The sequence below is a fragment of the Puma concolor genome, chromosome E3 (assembly GCF_028749965.1).
Source record: "Puma concolor isolate L17-30 chromosome E3, mPumCon1.1.hap2, whole genome shotgun sequence".
Lineage (NCBI taxonomy): Eukaryota > Metazoa > Chordata > Mammalia > Carnivora > Felidae > Puma > Puma concolor.
The window spans coordinates 6,600,713-6,623,854 of record NC_141682.1 but is presented as its reverse complement, the minus strand read 5'-3'; the positions used below and the strand labels follow the sequence as shown (position 1 = coordinate 6,623,854).

Below are 23,142 nucleotides of genomic sequence, written 5' to 3'. Positions count from 1 at the left end.
GAATTACGAATTTCCTTCTATTATTGATATCCAACTTCATTCCACTGTGTTTGGAAGGGATACTTGGAATTATTTCAGTCCTTTAAAGTTTATTAAGACTTTTTTTTTTGTGGCTTAATGTATAGTTAATCCTGGAGAATGCACTTGAGAAGAATGTGTTTTTTGCTGTTGTTGGATGGGATGTTCTATTTGTCTGTTGGGTCTAGTTGGTTTGTAGTGTTAAGTCTTCTATTTCCTTGTTCTATCCATTTTTCTAATTGTTCTATCCATTATTGAAAGTAGGGTGTTGATACTTCCAACTATTAATGTGGAACTTTCTTTTTTTTCCCTTCAATTCTGTCAGTTTTTCCTTTATGTATTTGGGGCTCCATTGTTAGGTGCATATATATTTATAAATATTTATAATTATTTTATCTTCTTCATGAATTGACTCTTATTATTACATAAGGTCTTTATTTGTCCCTTGTTACAGTTTTTGTCTTAAAGTCTATTTTGTCTGATATTAATTAATATAGCCACTCTAGCTGTTGAATTTGGTTACTGTTAGTATGGAATACCTTTTTCTATACGTTCACTTTTAACCGATTTGTGTATTTGAATCTAAAATGAATCTTTTGTGAACAGCATATAGTTGGATCATGTTTTGTTATCCATTCCATCCATCTCTGCCTTTCAATTGAAGAGTTTAATATACGTTTATGTATTTGCTGATAAAGAAAAACTTCTACCAATATCCGTGAAGCTTTTACATTTGTGTTACATAGCCAATTATACTAAGGAGACTATAACCAGGTACAGCTTTTAGACTTGGGCTTTATTGTCGGGTCCATAGTGAAGAAAATAAAATGCTAATTATTGTCAATGGCCAAAAAAAAAAAAAAAAAATTACAAAGATGTGTATTATTTTTTTAAAAGCTTTTGTTTTTAAGTAATCTCACACCCAATGTAGGGCTCAAACTCAACCCTGGGATCAAGAGTTGCAGGCTCCTCTAACTGAGCCAGCCAGGCCCCCCCTGCCATTTTGATATTGGTTTTCTGTATGTCTTACGTCCCTTTTTTTGGTTACTCTATTCCTCCATTACTGCCTTATTTATGTTAAATTGCCTGACCATCTTTAACGGACATATAGGGTGTCTATAGTCTTGTACTTTTACACACGATGCTGTAATGCATGTGTGTCAGTTTACCCATCAGCAAGCCTATCTGTGGATAAATTTCTACATTTGGGAATTCAGCTGCTGCTGGAGCGATGTTAACAGAAATAGGGAAACAGGCAAGAAGCCTCTTTTTCTTCCTCATCTCTCACCCTCTCTCTAGAACTTTGCATTGCAGAAGTGAACAGGGAGCCTGCCAGCATGGGATCTGGGAGTCCTAGCCCCAGTATCACAGGATGGAGTATAACAGAGTAGGGAAGAGGAGAGAACATGGGTAAATAGTTGCACATAAGAAATCGTCCTATTCCAGGGGTGCTTGGGTGGCTCAGTTGGCTAAGCGGCCAACTCTTAATTTTGGCTCAGGTCATGATCTCTCGGTTCGAGTCCATGTCAGGCTCTGCACTCATAGCAAGGAGCCTGCTTCAGATCCTCTGTCTCCCTCTTTCTGGCTTGTGGCTTTTCTCTCTTTTTCTCTTAAATAAATAAACGTTAAAAAAAAATCATCTGATTCCCTTAACATCTTATTTCCAAGGGTGCAGACTGATTTCCAACTTCTTAGAATTAAGTGAAATTAGGTTCTTAATATCAATTAGAAGAAATTAATCTCTCCACAACACAGGTTTGTTAATCTTGTAGATTGAGAATCCCACCCATGGTTCTTAGTAACCATCTCTCTTGATTTAAGCTGTGTATATTACTTTAGGCTTACAGTTGTGTCTTTAGTGATTAAATTGAAAAAATGACTCTGGAAAGTGATGTGCATCTAATGGACAATGCTTCTGTGTCCTTTTCAAATCTTGGATGAGCAGGAATGCTATCAGTTTCTGCATTAGTCTATTGGACAACCTATTTCAAGACTTAGTCGTATCTTGCCTTCCTTTTCCCCCAGGTTCCAATTTATCTGCCATTATCAAATAGCATGCCTAAGAGAAGGTGATTTATTGCATGTTTTGGCATCTCTAGAACAGTAGAAATGTCTCTTGGAAGTGGAAAAAAATTTCATCTGGGTGGGCATATTCTAGGGTAACTGTATTTTTTGTTTCTGTCTGGAACAATTCTGTTTTAAACCTGCTGTCCTGGCATAATCAATAATAGTACCCTTTCTTTTTCTAAAACGTGCCCTAGTTTGGTTGATACGGTCACTGGATATGAAACTTACCCATCTGACTGATGTTTAAGCCATCTTATCTGGTATAGTTCTAGGAAATTTGAAAACTTAACCTCTGAGATGTTAGCTGTGTCATTCATTGGTCACCATGTGGGGAAGTCATACAGAGAGAGAGTAAAGTCTGGGGTTGAGGTTAACAAGAGGGGCCTGTGACTGCATATGTAGTTGCATAGACATAACATATAAGGATCTTTATTTAACATATGTGCTTTCACAGGATGTGCACACATACCTCCAGGCACGTGCACATCTCTAAAAAGAGGGAGAGAGAAAATCCCAATCAGGCTCAGAGCCCGACGTGGGGCTAGAACTCACGAACCATGAGATCATGAACCTGAACCGAGATCAAGAGATCATGAACCTGAACTGAGATCAAGATTAACCCACTGACCCACCCAAGAACCCTCCCCCTTTTTAATGTTCATTTATTTATTTATTGAGGTGGGGAGGAGGGACAGAAAAAGAGGGAGACAGAGAATCCCAAGTAGGCTCCGTGCTGTCAGTGCAGAGCCCGATACGGGGCTCGAATTCACCAACTGTGAGTTCATGACCTGAGCCGAAATCAGGAGGTGGATGCTTAACCAACGGAGCCACCCAAGCATCCTGGTGTTGTTATTCTTTATTAAAAGAATGCTTCTTTTCAAGATGAGAGATCCTATTAATCTTTTAAAGATTGAAAGTCCTTGTTGGGATGAGCGCTGGGTGTTGTATGTAAGCCAATTTGACAATAAGTTATATTAAAAAACAAATTGAAAGTCTTGAGTGCAAGGGTGTAACAGGGAATGCCTGGTATGGACCAGCTGTTGAGACTCCACACAGCAACAATGGCCGAGTGTTCTTTAGGTTGTGAGCAGGGTTTGACTTTCACTGTGGTTTGAGTAGCTCTGTTGTTAGTGCCTTTCACACATTTTCATGGGATTTTCTTAAAACTTTTTAAGTGAGTTTAGACATGTCTATCATGAATCCTTTTTTTTTTTTTTTTTTAAGAACAATTTTGAAAGTGTTCTCAGGCAAATTAGAGTGACAACCTCAGTTTTCCTCCTTTTTCACTCTTTCGGGATATTTGTCACATATTTTCTGGGCCAGGTGTAGATAAGTGCAAATAAATTTGCTGTTGAGGTGGACAGTCATGTGTCTCACTACCTCGGTGTTGTTACTAATACTCAAAAGAACAAGTGCGATTTCATTAAGGGTAACCTCTTTTCTCTGGGAATACCATTTGGTGCCACTTTGGAATTGGCTTTGGAAAGGCTGGGACCAGCTTAATATTGCTTGCTTCCTATAACTGTATGCTATTTGGCACAGGCAGTCTTGCAAATCGAACAGAAAGATCATCTCCGGTGGAAACTGTTGGAGGTCATGTGTATGCAACTTTCTCTGAGTTTGAAGATAGTTGTTTTCCTGTTTTTAGTTGTCTTATACGCAAGGGATTTCCAGGAACTCCTAGTAAGTGTGAATCAGAAGGAATCAACCAAGTCCAATCAGAAAGACCTCAAGGTGGGTTTTATTTTGGGGGTGAGAGGTGATGGGTGCCTGGCTGGCTCAGTCAGTAGAGCAGTAAACTTAAAAGTTTATTGCAACTCTTGATCTTGGGGTTGTAAGTTTGAGCCCCACTTTGGGTGTAGAGTTTGCTTAAGAGGAAAATCTTTACAAAAAATAATAAAAGCGAGGCTTTAGTTTTCTGAAAAGAATGCATTCTTTCAGATGCTCCTTCTGGCGAGGGTTCCTCATGGTGGCAGAGGACTTCATGTGTCAGGTGGTAAGAGTGGATTTCATTTCTACCCCTTCCTACAGATGGCACAGGAGGGCTCCTTCTGTGTTTGATCCACAGGTGGTGTGGGCAGGGAGTTGTCTTTGTTGATGCAGGAATCTTCTTTTCCCCAAAACTTGTCATAGAATCAACGGTAATAGTACGTTAGTTCCATTTGGTTAATAATTACAATTATTTGGATTTCTTCCTGCCATTTTCCACATTTACTTTTCCAATATGGGAAAAACTCAAAGGGAATATTTCATCTTCACTGTAGGAATGAGCAGTAATTCAGAAAATGCAACGAGCTTCTTAGCTTTGATTTCATCCATAAATGACTTGAGGAAAACCAAAGAAGGAAGAGAAGAGATACAGAAGGCAATGGGATTCTATTTTGAGAAAGAGAGCATGAGCTGGGTAGGGGCAGAGAGAGAGTGGGACAGAGTGAAAGAGGGAGAGAGAGAGGCCCAAGCAGTCCATGCTGTCAGCGCAGAGCCCGATGTGGGGCTCGATCCCATGACCTGAGCCACAATCAAGAGTCGTATGCTCGGGGCGCCTGGGTGGCGCAGTCGGTTAAGCGTCCGACTTCAGCCAGGTCACGATCTCGCGGTCCGTGAGTTCGAGCCCCGCGTCGGGCTCTGGGCTGATGGCTCGGAGCCTGGAGCCTGTTTCCGATTCTGTGTCTCCCTCTCTCTCTGCCCCTCCCCCGTTCATGCTGTGTCTCTCTCTGTCCCAAAAATAAATAAACGTTGAAAAAAAAAAATTAAAAAAAAAAAAAAAGAGTCGGATGCTCAACCGACTGAGCTACCCTGGCACCCCGGCAATGGGTTTCTTAAAGTGAGAGCAGACCACCTGTCTGGTTTGCCTGCAGTTATAACCCTCACTGCTTACTATGGTGGTGGCCAGAGTTTTGACTTTTTCTTTGTGGTTCATATGACCTTGTGTTCCCAGTATTTACCAAATGTTTTAAATAGTTTTCCAAAAAATTTCCTTGTTCGTTTCCCACAGTGTGCACATTCAGACCATAAAAGGACCTATTGAGATACATGTTAAAATTCCACAAATGATAGTGTCTCTTAATGATAGGTGTTGAGATTTCTATTTACAGGGATTTAGAGTAGCTTAATGATAAGCTAAAGTTTTCTAGTTCTTTGATATTTTCCTTTTTGCTTCTTTGGGATAGTCTCTCTTGATAGATTTCCACAGCCTGCTTCCCTTAAGCTCAGTCATCATTAATGGAGCAACTACTTCTTGTGATAACTTTTTTCTGTACGGTGGAGGGTACCAAGTAAAAGAAGAGAATTTATCAGATGTAGTCTCTGCTTTCTAGAACCTTACATTGGGAAGGGATGGATGGGGAGAAAAAACTAGCAGATTGTAATGCATGCTCTACTGGAGGTAAACAGAATCACAGGACTATGGGGGCAGGCGGATTCATTCCTTCTGGATAGGCTTGAGGGAGGTGTGTGGGGATTGTGGCATTTGAGATTGCCATTTCGTTCCTGGATGGGAATAGGCAGGAATAGGCAGGTGGGTGTTGGGTTCGGAGGGTGTTTTAAATAATGGAAACCGCTTGAGGGAAGGCTTAGAAACGGAACAGCACTTGGCATTTGTTCGGGGAGGAAGGGGAATGATAGGTTGTTTTGTTTATTTTTATTTTTTTAATGTTTTTTTTATTTATTTTTGAGAGAGAGGGAGACAGAATGCGATTGGGGGAGGGGCGGAGAGAGAGGGAGACACAGAATCTGAAGCAGGCTTCAGGCTCCGAGCTGTCAGCACAGAGCCTGATGCAGGGCTTGAACCCACGAACCATGAGATCATGACCTGAGCTGAAGTCGGATGCTTAACCGACTGAGCCACCCAGACGCCCCATAGATTGTTTTAGGTACTGGGATCATACATAGTCTTAGCAGGAGAAGCCACGGTAGAAGATGAAGTACTTACTGGAGTTCATCTATGTGGGAAATCTCCCTTTGCCATTTACACCCAACTCTGACACATAATAATGAAGATGTAATATGTGATCATAATTTAAAAATCTGTCGTTATGAGACAAAAATCAAGAAGCAGTATATATGGTGGTTGAAAACATAGGTTTTGAAGCTGGATTGCCTGGGTTCAAATCCTGAATAGCTGTGTGACCTCGGGCAAGTTACTCAGTCTCTCTGATGCCTCACTTTCCTTGTGTATAACATGGGGATAACAATAGTGCTTACAAATTTATTGCCACGATTAAATGACTAGCAGGTAAGGTATTTACAACAGTATATAAATATTACTAGTTATTAGTAGTAATAGTTATTTGCAATTTGATTTTTTTTTCCTCTGAGAAAGATTGGATTGGTCTTTTTATAGATTATATACTCTGTGTAATTAATTGTAGCATCCCAGGCCTATAAGTGCATGAAGACTCTCAGAGCAGAATTTTCACTGGGATAAAAATGTCTATCTTTCAGAGAACTTCGGTGCTTTGCACTAGAGCTGTCTGGTTTTACCTACTCCTTTCTGGGACACAGCTGACTTGGAGAGGTTGGTTGGTGGCGTCATTATTTGCGTGTGTGTAATGGAATATTATGGGAGAGAATGTTATCGTGTGTATCAGGAAAGTGCTTTGGTGACAAGTAACAGAAACGGACTTTGGCTAATTTAAGCATAAGAGAATTTATTGCAAGACTGTTGGGGACTCACGAATGGCCAGGAGGCTGGGCACCAAAGGTGAGAAGCCTAAGGTGACTCAGGTGGCCGGGAGGCACAAAGGCCATCTCCTAGGCTAATGGCCTGGTCTGTGTGTGCATAGGGTCTCTGTCCCTGAGATTTAGGACGTCTACCTCCCAGCCGTTCCTGGTCTCGTGTAAAGGCCTGTTGGAATAGCAGACATACTGGGAATGGTTAAATGCCTGGCTCTGAGGGTCAGAGTACATTGTGGAACAACTGTGTAATGGAATGCATTGTGGCCCTTAAACATAAAGGGTATTTAATGACATGGAAACTGGTTCACGCTTTTTTTTATTAAGCGAAAAAGCAGGTAGCAAAACTGTATGTGTGGGATCGTTATATTTAAAAACTTGATGAAGGAGCTTCTGTTATTCTTACTTGACAGACAGGCACAGAACTGTTGCCTAGTTGGCCCATGGTCACTCGGCCAGTGAGTAGAAGAGGTCGGACTTGAATCTGTAAGTCCGGCCCACAGCTGGGCCCTTGGGCACTTCATCGCTCACTCTCCGACCTACACGGAAAGGCTCCACGTGACAACAGGAATTGAAGTTAGAGCTAGGTGGTGAGATTATGGTGCGCTTTTATTGTTTACTCTGATTTCTGATGAGCATCCGTCACTTCTATAGTGACCCAAATGATTAAGTTATTGTAAAAATGGAAAGTTTTGCAGTACTTTTCTTCCAGCTGAAAAGTTGCGTCCAGGTGTATCCACTGCAAATTGCTTTTTCTATGCAACAAGAGACCCTGATTATCACCTCCATCAATAGTGGGTTTCCCTGAACTTGTAAATGTCCTGCAGTGATCATTGACCATTAATTGGACAGGTGATTAGCATCATCAAAACCAGAAAAATGTTCCTGGGCTTTTAAACTCTGTGGCTCCTGCAATTTCAGGATTACATCAAAGCATTGATAAAATAGTTTGTGTTTTAAATGGGAGATTCAAATCTGTGAAGCTTTTTAAGATTTGTGTTTGTCACGTCTTGGCACGAGTTTCTCGTTTGTAGTCTAGTTATGAAAAGACTCTGGTTTCCATATGTATTTTTAAAATACTCTGAGTCATGGCTCCAAATGAGTAATAGACATTATATCTGTATTAGATTTCTGCTGTGTCATACCTCCATGTGAAGCCAGTGCCTTCTTTGAGTGCTTGCAACAGCCAACACGGAATTTGGCCAAATGGTATTCATTTCACATAGTCTTCCTGGTGCTTTTTTATTTTCAGAAATTACTGTTTGGGAATGCAAATGTATGTTTGATTTCACAGGTTGCTTAGGGAAAGGGCCCATGTGTGTGTGCACGCGGGCCCATATGTACATGGCGCTGTGAGTGGCGTGTGCACACTGATTGCGAGACGCGCCGTTACAGGTGCCCCTCGATGAGCAAAATGCTGAGAGTCAAACAGTGACGTGGCTTTCTTATGATCTGACATTTTTATTTTACAGTCTCGAACAGGTAGCTCATTGAAATATAGATTTTTATCGTGTAGTGTTCTTGTGCGTTATAATTAAAGAGAAAAAGCAGGAGAGATGAAAGGATTCCTAAGGTATCTTCATATTCAGTGTCCATCTCTCCTCAACCGTTTGGCACAGAATCACCGATATTTGTATATTTCCACGTGCTGTGCCATAGTGTTGACACTGACACTTTTTCAGAAGGATGGGCTGTTCTTAGCTCCCCAAGTTTTAAAAACCACTTTATTGAGATACAACTCACATTTCATACAGTTTACCCATCCAGTGGGTTTTGGTGTGTTACATTAGTAATTTTTACAAATTGTGGTAAAAATATCTAACAATTTACCATTTTAACCATTTTTTTTTTAATTTTTTTTTCAACATTTATTTATTTTTGGGACAGAGAGAGACACAGCATGAACGGGGGAGGGGCAGAGAGAGAGGGAGACACAGAATCGGAAACAGGCTCCAGGCTCCGAGCCATCAGCCCAGAGCCAGACGCGGGGCTCGAACCCACGGACCGCGAGATCGTGACCTGGCTGAAGTCGGACGCTTAACCGACTGCGCCACCCAGGCGCCCCTTTTTTAACCATTTTTAAGTATACAATTCAGTGGCATTAACTACATTCATAATGTCACCACTGTGTATTTACAAACTTTTTTTTTAATCATCCCAAACAGAAGCTCTGTGACCATGAAGTCATAACTGCTCATCTCCACTTTTCTCAGCTTCGTGGTAACCTCTCATTTACTTCCTCAATGCATTTGCCTGCTGTAGATATTTCGTAAAAGTGGGATCATACAGGGGCACCTGCGCGGCTCAGTCGGTTAAGCGTCTGTCTCTTGGTTTCGGCTCGGGTCGTGATTTCGTAGTTCTTGGGATTGAGCCCCACATTGGGCTCCGTGCTGACGGTGCAGATCCTGCCTGCAATTCTCTCTCCCTCCCTCTCTGTCCCTTCCCTGCTCGTGCATATGTGCACTCATGCGCTCTCAAAATAAATGGACTTAAAAAAATAGTGGAATCATATAGTATTTTGTCTTTTTGTGTCTGGCTTCTTTCAACTTAGCATAATGTTCAAGGTTCATTCATGTCTGTGTGTCAGAGTTTCCTTCCATGGTATGACTGAATACCACTTCATTGCACGGGTATGCTGTAATTCGTTAATCCGTTAATCAGTTGATAGATACCTGGGCTCTTTCCACCTTCTGGCTATTGTGAATAATGCTCCAGTGAACATGGGTGTACAAGTATGTATTTGAGCCCCCGCTAACAATTCCTTTGGGTATATACCCAGGAGTGTAATTGCTGGGTCATATGATAGTTCTGTGTTTACCTTGTTGTCTAAGTTTTACTACTGGTGCTTTTTTTTTTAATGTTTTAATTTTTTAAAATATTTATTTAGCACATGTATGAGCGAGGGAGGGGCAGAGAGAGAGGGAGAGAGAGAACCCCAAGCCGGCTCCACACCCAGCAAGGAGCCCATCACTGGGCTTGATTCCACGAACCAGGAGATCATGGCCTGAGCTGAAATCAAGAGTGGGATGCTTGGGGCCCCTGGGAGGCTCAGTCAGTTAAGCATCTGACTTCAGCTCAGGTCATGATCTCACAGTTTGTGGGTTCGAGCCCTGCATCGGGCTCTGTGCTGACAGTTCAGAGCCTGGAGCCTGGTTTGGGTTCTGTGTCTCCCTTGCTCTCTGCTCCTCCCCCACTCACATCCTGTCTCTCTTTTCTTCAAAAATAGATAAACATTTTAAAAAATTAAAAAAAAAAAAAGAGTGGGACGTTCAACCCACTGAGCCACCCAGGCGCCCCTAGTGCTGGTACTTTTGATCGCCACACGCATCCAGGCAATGACAACTGTATCCCAACTGTCACTGGCTGATTGTAAGATGCATCTTGATTTCAGAGATGTTAATATGTAGGCCTTAGAATTGATGAAATATTTATATGTTGATATTCCATAAAGCTGGATACTTTTAAGGAAGTGGTGGGTCAACATGCCTATACTAGAAGATTCTCATCTGAGGATATTCTTAAAAATCGTTTGTAAAAAATACAAGTTCTCCATTATAAAGGAATATAGGTGGTTTGTATGATATTTGGGGCAAAACCCAGAAAAACATGAAGGGAAAAAATAACCTGCCCATTCTTTCTTTCTCTCAGAAATACTGATATTAATCTTTTACTCTGATTTTGTTTCTCAGTTACTTTTCTAGGCGTACGTGTTTTAGTTTATATTCTTTATCTTTAGGATCCCTGACAAAAGTAATATATATTCAATTTTATAGAATATTTTTATTTTTTTAATGTTTATTTTAAAGAGAGAGAGACAGAGCATGAGAAGGGAAGGGGCAGAGAGAGAGGGAGACACAGAATCCGAAACACGCTCCAGGCTCTGAGCTGTCAGCACGGAGCCCGACACAGGGCTCAAACTCATGAACTATGAGATCATGTCCCGAGTTGAAGTCGGATGCTTAACCAACTGAGCCACCCAGGCACCCCAGGGTATTTTCAATTTTAAAGTTACAGTATTACTTGGTATAGAAAGTGAAAGTTACTTGCTGTTCCCCTACCCCCTGCTCCCGCCCCATTAACCCATAAGATAATTTGGTATAGGAGGTTGAAATGTGAGCCTACAGGGGCGCCCAGGGTGGCTCAGTCCGTTAAGCATACGACTTCAGTTCAAGTCATGATCTCACGGTTTGTGGGTTCAAGCCCTGCATCAGGCTCTGTGCTGACAGCTCAGAGCTGGAGAATGCTTCAGGTTCTGTGTCTCCCTCTCTCTCTGCCCCTCCCCTGCTTGTGTTCTGTCTCTCTGTTTCTCAGCAATAAATAAATGTTAAAAAAAATTTTTTTTAAGTAAAAAAAAAATGAGCCTACAGCTTTTGTTCTGTGCCTGTATCAACATTTCTTACTATCATTGTTATTATATTCTATTGTCATGGGATTGTATGAACACTGTTTTCGAATGTTTTTCAGATTAGAAACAGATCTACTGTGTGTATAAGGAGATCGAACAATGTCATTTTCTTTCATCCTTAATTAAAATTTTTGGTCTTAAAAATTGAATACCTGCATTTGGTAATAAATAAAATGGTAAAGTAGTACCGAAGAGATTAGGTTGAAAAATTGACAATACCTTTTCCTTCCTTTGTCCACGCCCCTGAGTTTCCATCTTTAGTTCCTTTGGTAACTCCAGATAATACAAATACACTTCTCAGTGTTTACTTAATTTTGCAGAATGCTGTGACTCTGCTGTGAGAACTTCCAGGTTTGTGTAGATTCTGCTAGAAGATAGCTGCCATCTGTAGTTTTAATTTTTCCATCACTGCCCCCTGCCCACTTTTGTTTGTAAGTATCGCACCTGCACATCAGACCAGCACATAGTCTCTGCTCTCAGTGAATTTCTACCAGACCGTTTACTCCCTAGTCCTTGTTTTCTTTAATCACTGAATCCAGAAATTTATCCCCACCCCACCCCCCACCACCGCCATACAGCATGCCTTTGTTATAATATTGATTTGGCTACAGTAGATAAATTCTCTTTCAGAACTCCTAAGAGACAAATGTATGGGATGTTAGTACTATGTACAAATAACAGAAAAATATTATTTATTTTTATTTTTATTTTTTTTTTTTTAACATTTATTCATTCTTTTGAGAGACAGAGAGAGACAGTATGAGTGGGGGAAGGCCAGAGAGAGAGGGAGACACAGAATCCGAAGCAGGCTCCAGGCCCTGAGCTGTCAGCACAGAGCCTGACATGGGGCTCGAACCCACCAACTGTGAGATCATGACCTGAGCTGAAGTCGGACGCTGAACAGACTGAGTCACCAAGGTGCCCCTAAAGAACAGAAAAATATTGAGATGACTCCATTAAAATGTTAGTGACATTTTAGAATAAGATATAAAAATTTCAAGTTTCTGTTTATAGAAAATCATATTTTGCCTGTATTTTGTGCAGAGTATAGATTTAAATGGGATCAAAATTCATAATCCTAGTATGCTCCTATAAAAGGAGCCAACTTATGGTTCCTTATCTTTTTTATTTCAAATCCACACCATAATATATGTATTTTTATTTCCCCACCCTCTCCAGTATCCTACTAAAATAGTCTTTTAAGCTTGTCTAGACATGGGAATGCAAACTAAGAAAAACGAAGTTACTGTATATTTTTGTATATATTATTTTCCTCCTTTGATGTAAAATTAAAATGTTTGGATCTTCAGATGTGGAGTTCACACTTCTAATGCAAAAATTGATTGCACGTCATACAATAAATATATCTATTGCGTTTCAGCTTGAAATTTAATTGTGCATGTCTCCTGTAGTGTATTTAAAAATTTTTTTAAATATTAAATATTATTTATTTTTGAGAGAGAGACAGAGTGTGAGTGGGGGAGAGGCAGATAGAGAGGGAGACACAGAATCTGAAGCAGGATCCAGGCTCTGAGCTGTCAGCACAGAGCCTGCTGTGGGGCTCAAGTCACAAACCTCGAGATCATGACCTGAGCCAAAGTCAGATGCCCAGCCCACTGAGCCACCTTGGCACCCCTCCTGTAGTGTATTTATTTGCATGTTTAAACCTCTACACAAGTATGAGCCAGGAACATAGTATCCCACTATTTAAGTTAGTGGAAATGGCACGTTAACATTGCTGGAACATTCTTACCATGACTGCCCCTTCCCCCGCCCCCAATTTCTTTAGGACGTAATAGTAGCATTGCTCGTCAAGAATCAGGTTCATTGGTAACTTTTCAGAAGATTGAACTGAGTTCTAACATGAAAATAAATGGCAGAAAAATTAGAGTGCAGTTAAAATTTGGTTACCTCTTCATCTAATTGCTTAAAAAAATTTTTTTTTTAATGTTTAATTTTGAGAGAGAGAGAGACAGAGTGTGAGCCGGGGAGGGGCAGAGAGAGAGGGAGACACAGAATCTGAAGCAGGCTCCAAGCTCTGAGCTGTCAGCACAGAGCCGAACTCAGGGCTCAAACTCACAAACCGTGAGATCATGACCCAAGCTGAAGTTGGACGCTTAACCAACTGAGCCACCCAGGTGCCCCATAATTATTTTTTTTAGTCTCAAAATCACTTTACTGGGGTGCCTGGGTGGCTCAGTTCATTAAGCGTCCGACTTCAGCTCGGGTCATGATCTCATAATTTGTGAGTTCAAGCCCCGCATCTGGCTCTGTGTTGGCAGTGTGGAGCCAGCTTGGGATTCATATTCTCTCTCTCTCTCTCTCTCTCTCTCTCTCTCTCTCTCTCTCTCTCAGCCTCTCCTCTGCTTGAACTTTCTGCTCTCAAGATAAATAAATAAACTTAAAATCACTTTACTAAGTAAAGATTTCTTTGGCCTGCCAGATTTATCTCTAGCCATAGTTTCTTGGATTTGGATTTGAAATTTGATGAGTATTATCTTGTGTCTGTCTTTGATTCTGAATATTCTTGTTGCTTCACAGAGTCTATCTACATTTCCTCTCTCCTTCAGTCCACATCGTGCAGTCTTCCTTGTCTAATCTTTGAGTTTGGTCTGTTTGATCATTGATAGAATGTGTCCCGTATTAACTTATAAACTATTAGTGGGAGCTAATGATTGTCTTCTAACAAAGATCTAAAACTTATTCAGATAAATGTGCTTCTTTTCATGCATTCCCCAAGAAGGCTGGAGATATATATATATATAATATATATATATTATATATATTATATATATATATATTTCTATAATGTTTGGCTCAGAATTTGGAACTGTATTTTTATTTATTTAGTTTTATTTAATTTTTCTTTTTTATTTTGAGGGAGTCCAAGAGAGCGTGAGCAGAGGAGGGGCAGAGAGAGGGAGAATCCCAACCAGGCTCTGCGCTGTCAGCACAAAGCCCGACTTGGGGCTCGAACTCATGATCCGTGAGATCATGACCTGAGCCCAAATCAAGAGTCCGAGGCTTAACTGACTGAACCACCCAGGTGCCCTGTCACTGCATTTTTAAATTGAGGTGCTGGTTGCTCTCTTTCTTACTAGATGAAGTGCAACATCTTTCCGGCACCAAATTCACAGATTTCCTGCTATCTGGCTTGTTAACCTCGGTGTATTTTAAGTGAACGTTTGAGTACGTTAACCTTAAAAATAAAACAGTTGTTTTACCAGCAAAAATAGGTTTATTTGGTAATAACAGAGAATTGCATTTCAGGACAAACAAGCTACAATAAAGCCATAGGCCAGTCCAACAAAGGACAAGAAGGTTATTTTATGGAGAAGAAGGAGGAAGTTGAGAGGAAGTCCAGTGGAGAAAGGCAGGAGTTCAGGGTGACGATTTCTCATGGGCCGAGTTGCTGGGATGGTCCATTTCTTGTAGGAGATGCAATGCACATTTCAGTATCGGGGCCTGGAATCCACGATTCTTTCCTGTCAAGGATTCTTCTGTTAACGGTCTGTAATTGACATTGAGTGGTGTCCCTCTAGCCTCCTCTTCTGGCATCCTGAATCCACTTTCGTGGGATTTCCCTTCATTAATTTTCACAAGTATTTATAAACTTAGTTGTTAATAATGACCCAGGACTGATTGTTAAAAATACAAGGCAGAGACTCGTTTAGTTTCAAGCATCGTTTGTTTCAGTCCCTCAGAAACCATTCTGGTTCAGTTGTTACAGCCCACGTCTTCACCATGTACTTTTCCCCCTTTGGTGTTAGTTAACCCACATGCCTGAATAGCTCTGGACTTCGTAAAAACAGACTGTTCACGCTGAAGAGATTAACCCGACAATTTTAAGATAGATCTTAATTGCATATGTTTAGAAAGAGAATAACATGCTGGTGGTATTTAAGGTTAAAAATCTTCAGAGAGTCCTATCTCTATGCTGTCCATCCCACCTTTGTGATGATTTTCTGGTTTAGTATTTTTCTAAATAATTTTTAAGCTTATTGGTAATAGAACAAAAAATAAGCCATTGGTGCAGATGCCGATCTAGTTGATAAACCACAGGTGGGTACTGTCTTAAAAATATATACATGTGTAACAGCTTTATTGAGATATAATTCATGTGCCTTTAAAAGTATACAATTCAGGGGCGCCTGGGTGGCGCAGTCGGTTAAGCGTCCGACTTCAGCCAGGTCACGATCTCGCGGTCCGTGAGTTCGAGCCCCGCGTCAGGCTCTGGGCTGATGGCTCAGAGCCTGGAGCCTGTTTCCGATTCTGTGTCTCCCTCTGTCTCTGACCCTCCCCCGTTCATGCTCTGTCTCTCTCTATCCCAAAAATAAAAATAAACGTTGAAAAAAAAAAATTAAAAAAAAAGTATACAATTCAGGGGCTTTTATTATATTCACAGTGGTGCGTAACCATCACCATGTCTTGTTTTAGACCAATTTTTTGAAGATTTCTTTCCTTCTTTCCTTCCTTCCTCCCTCCCTCCCTCCCTCCTTTCTTTCTTTCTTTCTTTCTTTCTTTCTTTCTTTCTTTCTTTCTTTCTTTCTTTCTTTCTTTCTTTCTCTTTACAGACGGAAGGAGAGAGTTTGCAAGTAGGGGAGAGGGTAGAGGGAGAGAAAGAATCTTAAGCAGTCTCCTTGTTCAACACGATCCTGATTGTGGGCTCGATCCCATGATACTGGGGTCATGACCTGGGCCAAAATCAAGAGTTAGACACTCAATCGACTGAGCCACCCAGGGCCCCCCCAACCTTTAAGTTTTAATTTTAATCACCTGGTGCTCACTCCTTAATCCTGATCCCCTATTTCACTCGTCCCCCCACCCGCCTCCCCTCTGGTAGCCATCAGTACTCAATAAATAGTTAAGGGTCTTTCTTGGTTTGTCTCTCTCTTTTCTCCCCCCTTTGCTCGTTTGTTTTGTTTCTTAAATTCCACGTATGAGTGAAATCCTATGGTATTTGTCTCTCTCTGACTGACTTATTTCACTTACTTGGCATTATACTCTCTAGTTCCATCCATGTCATTGCAAATGGCAAGAAAACAATGTAGAAACCTTCACAGGTGTGTGTGTCATCCTTGTGCAGGGGCCATGCTAATCTTCTGTGTATCATTCCAGTTTTAGTATATGTGCTGCGGAAGTGAGCACGAGCATTTTCATGGCCTAAAAAGAACTCTGTACCCACCGGCAGTCACTCCCCATATCCCCTCTCCCCAGCCCCTGTAATCACTAATCCGCTTTCTGTCTGTACGGGCATTGTCTATTTTGGACGTTTCATAACGATGGAGTCATACAATATGTCATTTTTTTCTTTCACTTTAGGGAAGTTTTCAAGATCACCCATTCCTTTTTATTGTTGAATAACAGAGTAATATTCCACTGTGTGGGTATGCCGTATTTTCTTAGTTCATTCATCACTTGATGGGCATTTGATTTGTTTCACTTTTGGGCTATTGTAAGTAATGCTGGTGATAAAAATTCATGCACACATTTTTATGTAGAGCTACATGTTTTCAGGTCTCTTGGGAATATACCTAAGTGGGGAAATTGCTGGGTCATATGCTACTCTGTGTTCAGCATTTTGATGAACTGCCAAACTATTTTCCCAAGTGGCTGAAACGTTTTACGGTCCCACCAGTAAAGCTTAAGTGTTCTGATTTTTCCACATTTTCGCCAGTACTTGGTATTGTCATTTTTATTTTAGTTATCCTAATGGGTGTGAAGTAGTTAGTGTCTGTGGTTTTGATCTATATTTCTCTAATGGCTACTGATGTTGAGCATCTTTTCATGTACTTACTGACCATTTGTATGTTTTCTTTTGAGAAAAGTCTTCAAATCCTTTCCCCATTTTGAAATTGGTTGTCTTTTTATTACTGATTTTTAGGAGTTTTAAAAACATTTTTATTGAAGTAATCAATGTTATATTAGCTTTCAGTGTACAGCATATTGAGTCAATAATTCTGTATGTTACTCAGTGCTCACCACAATAAGTAAAGTCCCCATCTGTCACCAAACAGCATTATTACAATATTATTGACTATATTCTCTCCTGTACTTTTCATCTCTGTGACTTATTTATAGCTGGAAGTTCATACCTCTTAATCCCCTTTATCTGTAAATAGATATCTTTACATCTATTTTTTATTTTTATTTTTTTTAGTTTATTTATTTTGAGAGAGACAGCATGAGTGGGGAAGGGGGAGAGAGAGAGAGAGAGAGAGAGAGAGAGAGAGAGAGAGAGAGAGAGAGAGAATCCCAAGCAGGCTCCACTCTGCCAGCACAGAGCCTGATGTAGGGCTCAAACTCACAAAGCCGTGAGATCATGATTTGAGCCGAAATCAAGAGTTGGATGCTTAACTGAGCTCCCCAAGCATCCCTCTTAACATCTATTTATATCTACATAGATAAGAGAGGCTTTTTAAATATATTCCATATACAAGTCCCTTATCAGACATTTTCCAATAGTTTTGAAGTATTCTGTGGATTGTCTTTTTACTTGATAGTGTCTTCTGAAAGGCAAAACTTTTTAATTTTGATCAAGTACAATTCATGTATTACTTCTTTTGTCACTTACACTTTTGGCATCATATCTAATAAGCAACCATTGCCAAACCCAAGATTGTAAAGATTCAGTCCTATTCTCTTTTTGTAAGAGTTTTATAGAGTTTTTTTCATGTTTATTGTGAGAGAGAGTGCGCGAGCATGTGCCAAGTGGGGGAGGGGCAGAGAGCAAGGAAGAGGGAGAATCCCCAGTAGGCTCTGAGCTGTCAGCACAGAGCCCACCCAACACAGGGCTCTACCCCGTGAACCATGAGATCATGACCTGAGCCAAAATCAAGAGTCTGATGCTCAACCTACTAAGCCACCCAGGCACCCCAAGAGAGTTTTATAATTTTAACTCTTACATTAACTTTGGATTATCTACTTTGAATTAATTATTATGTACAGTGTGAGGTAAGTCTCCAGCTTCATTCTTTTGCATGTGGATATCCAGTTGTCTCAGCACCATCTGTCGAAAAGACTGTTCTCTCGTTAACTTATGTTGGCACTCTTGTCCACAACCAGGTGACATAAATGTAAGGATTTATTTGTGGACTTCAGTTCTCTTCCATTGACCTATGTATGTTCAGCCTTACATCAGTCCCACATCAGCTTGGTTATCATAGCTTGGTTGTGAGTTTTGAAATTGGTAAGTGTGAATCTCCAAGTTTTGTTCTTTTTTTTTTTTTTCTTCAAGATTGTTTTGGCTTCTGGGTCCATTGAATTTCCATGCAAATTTTAGGATCAGCTTGTCAATTTATGCAAAAAAACCCCCACCAAAACCAGATGGAATTTTGATAGGGATTGCATTGGGTAGATGCTATCTTATTTTAAATCGTCTACCACATCTTTACGATTGATTACATTCAGCTTCTGGAACAGTTATTGGGAGTATCCATTGAAGATTTATATCTTGATGGATAAATCAGTGCATATCCCAAACTGGCACTACCTATATATTGACCCCCTTCCTTGGTTTCATTATTTGAAATGTGTATGTGGCATGCTCTGGCCAGGGTATTTGCTTAGCAGGTTTTTTCAAAACTCTTTCCACTAATGTTTTGAGATGAGTGAAAATGTGATAAAATGAAGACAAGGAAAATCTGTGAGAACCCAGATTCTTAAGGATCTTAGCTGTATATTAGGATGGTGTGAAAGGCATTGGTTATGAGTGTATATGATGTTGTGGCTTCTTCTTCCCCTCCCCCCACCCCGTCTTGAGGAAGGAATTGTCTCAGGAAACAGAAAAGCACGTTGTAAGCAACTTAGGTATTTTCCTTCTTGAGTTAGTTCAGTCCAACATTGTTTTTGCTTGTTTGTTTGTTTGTTTGTTTGTTTTACTATGCATAAGGTTACTGTGTACTAGTTGCTGCAGGGGGAGGAAATCGAAATAAGATCTCCCTAGACTATTTAAACAGCCTCCAGATGGGTCAGTCTTCCCGCTTCCTGCCTCTTCCCATCCATTCCTTCTCATTTTCTACTCCAGTACCAGAGTTTATAGCTTCCTAAAAAAGCCAGTCTGATCCTGTTTGGCTCCTCATTGCCCACAGGGTAAAGTCCAAATTCTTGAGCAGTTGCTGGTGAGACCTTTTCTAGTGTGGCCCAGCCCTTTCTCTGCCTCCTAAACCAACATCCCATAGAAGCACACCCTTGTCCCTGAATGTATCAGCCTCTCCAACATGTCCTCGTACATGTAGAATGACCTCTCTCTGTGTCTCCTGCTTGGCAGGGGCTGGCCCCTCTTTCATCTTCCTACAGCAGGGTCTGCACAACCTTTTTCACATTATACATGTCTTTGCTGCTGCCAAAGATGAGAGGCGGAGACTCAATCACCTCTATTTCTCCAGTGGCACAGGGCTTGGCCAAAGCAATTCTTAAATGTTATTTTAATTTTTTGTAATATTTAATTATTTTTGAGAGAGAGAGAGAAAGAGAAAGAGCCTGAGTGGGGGAGGGCAAAGAGACAGGGAGACACAGAATCTGAAGCAGGCTCTAGGCTCTGAGCTGTTAGCATAGAGCCCTAGAGTTCTAGCCCATGAACTGTGAGATTGTGACCTGAGCCGAAGTCGGATGCTTAACCAACTGAGCCACCCAGGCGCTCCTTAAATGTTATTTTAAATGAATGAGGTAGAGTAAACTGCTCAAAGGACCTTATAATCTTAATGGACAGGGAAGATGTTCAAAGGGTTGAAAATCCCTAATACATGGCTGGATGGAAAACTGTATTATGCAGTTAAGTTTATCTGCAGTTTCTCTTGACCAGATATGGTACAGACATGAATCTGTCTAATTTTAATCAGTCACAAAGCTTATTAGTGTTCAGTACACTTTTTTTTTTTAATGTTTTTAATGTTTATTTTTGGGAGAGAGAGACAGGGTGCCAGCGGGGGAGGGGCAGAGAGAGCGAAAGGGAGACACAGAATCCGAAGCAGGTTCCAGGCTCCCAGCTGTCAGCACAGAGCCCGACACGGGCTCGAACCCAGGAACCGTGAGATCATGACCTGAGCTGAAGTCAGATGCTTAACCGACTGAGCCACCCAGGCGCCCCTGTTCAGTGCACTTCCTAGGTGCACTGTGTCATTTTCTGTTGCTGTCCTTTGTTCCATATAGCTCCAGGCAGAGTATTTGTGAATAGGGGGCTGATGTGTGGTGACATGGGACAGAAATATGCATCAGTTAGTGATGAAAACAAGGAAGTGGAGTGTTCTGTGTTATAGGCCCAGTCATAAAATGTCAGAGTTCTAAGAATTATTCCCTTTACATTGTAAGACCACCTGGCATACTGTGTTTTATGATCTCTCTGCCTCTTTCTTTGGTTAGCATGTTCATAGATGTCCTTCTAATGCAACTGCTTTTTGTAATGTCCATAAGGTATTCTTTTGGAATTAAAATATTATAAGTTTCCCTTTCCCAACCTCCATTTCTTTACTATAAATAAGGCAATTATCTGTTATATTTTATTTTTTTAATGTTTTATTTGTTTTGAGAGCGAGCTCCTGCACACGTGCAGGGGAGGGGCAGAGAGAGAGAGAGAGAGAGAATCCCAAACAGGCTGCATGTTGTCAGCACGGAGTCTGATGTGGGGCTTGAATTCACAAACCATGAGATCATGACCTGAGCCAAAATCAAGAGTTGGACACTTAACCACTTAACCGACTGGGCCACCCAGGTGCCCCCATTTGCAACTTTTCTAATAAAAATTTCGTATGTAACATTTTATGGGTAATGATCATGACCTCTGGTTATTTAAAGATGTGAATTTTTTTATGTTTTATCACAAGAAGCTAGCTAATGGAGATTTTTTTTTTTCAGAATTCCTGTGCCATCTTTTTCTATTACTTTTACTGTATTTTATTTAGTTTGATTGGAAGCATAGCCTTTTGAATGGCGTGTGTTGAAAATATTAAGCCAAATTGGTTGGGATACTCTTTGGACATTGATGTACTCAACAAAAGATACTTTCAATATTCTGTTACTGTTCTTCTTAATGACTTTTGAGAAATTGTAAAAATGCAGTTTAAATTAGAGTTAGTAGGTATTGATTTTTTTTTTATTTTTTTAAGTTTTTTTTTTTAAGTTTATTTGTTTATTTTGAGAGAGAGCACAAGTGGAGTAGGGGCAGAGAGGGAGAGAGAACTGAACCCCAAGCAGGCTCCATGCTGTCATCGCAGAACCCGATGCAGGGCTCGAACTCAAAGAACTCAAAAACTGTGAGATCATTCCCTGAGGTGAGATCAAGAGCCGGTCACTTAACCGATTGAGCCACCAGGCACCCCTGATTTCTTAATCTTAATGTGATTACCTACTGGTGGGTCCTCTGCCCACTTTTACAGTATGGGATATCAAGCCCCAGAAAGTAACTAAATTTTAATTTTCAGCTATGACTCCACTGTGCCCTTTACATTAGAAAAATAGAGAAATAATTAAAAAAAATTTTTAATGTTTATTCATTTTTGAGAGACAGAGAGAGACAGAGCATGAACGGGGAAGAGGCAGAGAGAGGGAGACACAGAATCCGAAGCAGGCGCCAGGCTCTGATCTGTCGGCACAGAGCCCGATGCGGGGCTCGAACTCACAAACTGCAAGATCATGACCTGAGCCAAAGTTGGACGCTCAACCGACTGAGCCACCCAGGCGCCCCGAGAAATAATTTCTAAATTTCCTTTTAAGTACTGCTTCAGCTGGATTCCACAGATTTTGATGCATTAATTAAAATTTTTTCTTTCCGTTCTAAATATTTTTTTAGCCCCTCCCTTAAGATGTTCCCTTTCACCCATGAATTATTTATAAGTGTGGTGTTAACTATTCATGTGTTTGGAGGTTTTCCTGTTACCTTTTGTATTGCTTTGTAGTTTAATTCTGTTATGATCAGAGAACCTAATTCTACAATTTCAATTCTTTTACATTTGTTAAGATTTTTTTAATGAATGTTCCATGTGTGTTGAAAAGAAGGTGACACTGCTGTGGTTGTGTGGAGTGCTCGATGAATGTCTGCTCGATACAGTTAGTGGAGGGTGCTCAGTCCTCTTGTGTCCTTGCTGACCTTCTGTCTGTCAGTTCTGTTGATTACTGGGAGAAGTGCTGAAGTCTCCAGCTGTAATTTTGGATTTTTCTATTTTTCTTTTCACTTCTGTCAGGTTTTACTCGATGTGTCTTAAAGCTCTGGTGTCAGATGCATACACATTTAGGACTGTTCTGCCTTGTTGGCAAATTAACCATCTTTTCCTTATGGAATGTCCTTTATCCCCATGGTTTTCCTTGTTCTGAAGTCCACTTTGTCCAATATTAATGGAGCCACTCCAGCTTTCTTATCATTAGTGTTTGCATGGTCTATCTTTTCCCCCATGTGAGTGGCAATTCCTCGTTCTTTGTGTGCTGACTAATTTTGGATTACATCCTGAACATTTTGAATGTTACGCTATGAGGCTCTGCGTCTTGTTTAAATCCTATGGTGAATGTTGATGTATTTGTTTTAGCAGGCGTTGACCTGGTTGGATTCAGGGTGTGTGTTCCAAACGGCTTTCTGTGGGTTGTGGTTTCAGTGTCTCAGTTCTGTGTTCATAACCTTTGCAGTGCTATTTGTATCTCACCTGTCTGTAGCCCACAAGTGACCACCTGGAGCTTGGCCAGTGGTTTACCCCATAGTTCAAGGGCACTAGATATTTGTATTTGAAAGTTGTCACTAGTAGTCCAGAGTCAAGGCTTGAGATTTTCTTGGCCATCCAGCTAATACAAACCTGGGTTGCTCAGAATTGTTACTCCCAGCCTGCTGCCTTTTGAGGGCCGGCCCAAACTGAGATACTGTTCACCAGGACCCCATCCTTGGCAGTTAACAGATTCCAGCCCTCATCCCCCAAGTCCTAAAAGGGCAACCTTTTAGCAAATAACTGAAGGGCAAGATGCAGCCGGACTTCTTGGTTCTCTCTGGATCAAGTACT

General features: G+C 40.8%; 1 protein-coding gene and 1 non-coding gene across 8 annotated transcripts in view; one reads left to right on the top strand and one right to left on the bottom strand.

Moving 5' to 3' along the window:
* SMURF1 (SMAD specific E3 ubiquitin protein ligase 1) overlaps nt 1–23,142 on the top strand; it is a 110,833-nt gene that overhangs the window by 24,589 nt on the left and 63,102 nt on the right. For 2 of the 7 annotated variants that reach the window (XM_086691911.1, XM_086691908.1), the window contains exon 1: nt 5,805–6,601. The exons of 2 other annotated variants lie outside the window; for them this stretch is intronic. In XM_086691911.1, the coding sequence (XP_086548037.1) occupies nt 6,514–6,601 (88 nt within the window). In that variant the 5' untranslated portion in view covers nt 5,805–6,513. Of the gene's footprint in view, nt 1–5,804; nt 6,602–23,142 lie in introns of those variants that run through there. 3 more of the 7 variants (XM_086691907.1, XM_086691913.1, XM_086691912.1) reach the window with 3 other exon arrangements.
* Nucleotides 16,206–16,312, bottom strand: LOC112860183 (U6 spliceosomal RNA). The gene has a single exon (XR_003223596.1). It is a non-coding gene; the product is annotated as a U6 spliceosomal RNA (small nuclear RNA).